The 2,802-nt window shown below is 46.3% G+C and overlaps 1 protein-coding gene across 1 annotated transcript; it reads right to left on the bottom strand.

Annotated features, from left to right (window-relative positions):
* Positions 1–467: 467 nt before the first annotated feature.
* Positions 468–2,802, bottom strand: LOC138947571 (carbohydrate sulfotransferase 13-like). The gene is made up of 2 exons (XM_070319058.1): positions 2,675–2,802; positions 468–2,136 (listed from the first exon to the last, which is right to left on the bottom strand). Exons 1-2 carry the CDS (start codon positions 2,687–2,689, stop codon positions 961–963), a joined length of 1,191 nt encoding a protein of 396 aa, XP_070175159.1. The 5' UTR covers positions 2,690–2,802; the 3' UTR covers positions 468–960.

Raw genomic sequence — 2,802 nt, 5'->3', positions numbered from 1 at the left:
CATTAAATGAAACATTTATAGACAGTTTCCAACTCACCAGATCTGCCAAAGAGCCTTCATTCGTGAAAAACGATGATTTTAATCCGACAGGTATCGGAAACAATCTCTTGGTAACCTGCGTTTCTCCTTCCGAAGCGACGTGACGACGCCACATGTGTTTGTTTATGGCTGTTTATAGCGAAACAACACAGTTGAAATTTTTGTGTAAAGTATCATAAATGTGGCGTGTAATCTCCGAATCAGTTCATTATCTGCGTTTCGATGGTAATTCAGTTAGCGTGGAGTTACTTTGAATCGAAGGCGAAGGTAACCTGAGTTGCATGTGGGACGGCGTGAGCAAATTTGATTGCAATATTTTATACAGGAAGTAAATTTCAATGATTCTGGTTCAGTCTTGTAGATCTGTTATGCAGTGTTTTGGTAGTGTATCTGCTTTTCTACTATGAAGCTCATTTGGAGTGATACGCTGATCGAAGTGGGGTACCCTATATGGGACATCAGCCGTATGCAGATTACGCCTCAGAACACTCTCGCATTTCACAAAGACAACAATAATTTGCAACATTTCAAGAACTGCATCAGTTTTATTAGATACTATTTCAACAAAAACAGAACAATCACGACTATTATCAACAACACAGAACGGGAGGTAAGTCTTCAAAGACGCACCAAGTGTGCGTTCCCGTTTTTGGACGCCATTTTTGCTAACATTTTCACAGTAAATCTTAATATTTCCATATCTATTGAATGATTTTGGTATTTTCTTTGATTGTGCCGATTCTCCTATCTCTCTGGCATGTACTGGGTGCTTTGTGACCAGTTTCTCCCCTAGACTGTATTGAAACATGCGTCCGTGTGAGCTGACCCCCACTTGTCGCCAGTAGCAAAGAACAACTCCTATACAAGCAGTCTACTGATACAGGTCAGAGTAGGTGAAGTGTGTGTATCTATACTTGCAGTCTACTCATACAGGTCAAAGAAGGAGAAGTGTGTGCGAGGTGTGTGCGGCGTGGCGGGGAAGATGTGCGGAGGTCGGAGGTCAAAGCCAAACATGTGACAGTCCAAGGCCAGCACTTGTTGCAGCTTGTCTCTGTCCGCCATGTCTACCATGCTGTACGCCTCTCTCGCCGCCTCCTGCTTCTGTCCCCTCGTGTCCGTCAGCTTCCTTGACCGGGCAGAGGCCGCTAACCCTGCCGCCTGCACCTCTTCTACTGAAATGTTACGAGTGTGCGCCCTTGTCAAAGGAAAAGGTATAGATTTGTGGATGAAGCCTCGTATCTGCATTTTCTTCCACACTCGTCTGGCAGCCTCGTCCAGACTCATGCAGCTTTTGACCCGCGCGCGCATCCCGCGCAGTGGCATTGCAAACGAGTTTGTGAGGGATTCGTTTCCGTAGGTACGGTTGTAGCCGACAGGGGAGTGGATTGCCTTTAGAATAAAAGGCATGTCTTCTTTTACTGTTTCCAAATGCCCGATGTACGTGTACGGATACCTACACATCTCACAGTGATCGTGAGTCGGTATGAAGTGTCCGTCTCTGTGGTGTCCTGTCGTCTGCGAGTGAATGACGTATTTGACGAACTCTGGAAATGTGACGTCATGACCGCATTCGAGACTGTGATTGGAGGCATTAGGACGAAAGTGTTGCACAATGTATCGTCCGGTCATGCCCCAGAATACAGTGTTCGGTGCAAAGATCTTGTCCACGTACGCTGACAGCAGTCTGCCGTACGGTTCGCGCACAAAAGCGAACAAGACATCCCTCTTCCCCGGGGGCGTGTCGATTTTCACTGGAGGAATGTTTCTCTCTTTCATCACTTTGTGAATAGAGCGAAAGATAGCGTTCCAAGTGGTTGACCCGACCTTTTGAATGGGACAGTATGTGATGGTCCGGTTGATGACTGGTGGATAGAGGTACATTAGAACTGATCGTATGCTCTGGCTGCGAAACAGAGAAGAGTTGCTATACTTCTGACATGCTGATTTTAATATTTGTCGCCGCTTCTCGAAACGGGAGGCAACTTCTGCCTCGCTCAGTTGACGCGACTCTGCGGTTTGCTCCCTTGGACTTGTTTCTGTGAGATTTGGCGCGGCGGGGTACATCTCGTTTTGTGCTGTGAATTCCTTTGCAAAGGACTGCACGACACACAAAACAAAATGATAAACAGGACAGTGTTTGCAGCTTTTGATCTATGTATTACGCACGCACGCACACACAGATTGACACACACTATAAGTTATTAGTGACTAATGCGTACTTATCAACACACACACACACAAACACACCGTCTTCAGGACACATACACACACCTCCACGCACATTGACACACACGCACGCATATATACAGACAGACACACACACACACACACACACAGACATACACACGCACGCACACACATATTGACATACTCTAATGCGTACTTATCAACACACACATTGACACAAACACACTCATCCTGACACACACACACGCACACATGCACACACACTGACACACACACATATTGACATAAACACACTCATCGTGGCACTCTCACACACACACACACGCGCGCGCGCGCACGCGCGCACGCACGCACACACACACACACACACACACACACACACAAGCACACACACACACACACACACACACACACACACAGTGTGCTTTTGTTGTCTTGGCATACTCACGTTAAATATCCTCATGTGCGACCATCTTGAAAATGCTGGAAAGCAATTGTGGAAATGAATTTAGCAACAAAAATCATTGCGACTGATTTTGTACCCCGACAAAACTTAGTCCCATGTCATTTTCATTA

Source organism: Littorina saxatilis, linkage group LG14, assembly GCF_037325665.1.
Source record: "Littorina saxatilis isolate snail1 linkage group LG14, US_GU_Lsax_2.0, whole genome shotgun sequence".
NCBI lineage: Eukaryota > Metazoa > Mollusca > Gastropoda > Littorinimorpha > Littorinidae > Littorina > Littorina saxatilis.
Note: the sequence above shows the minus strand (reverse complement) of the source record. Positions and strands in the feature narration are given on the sequence as shown.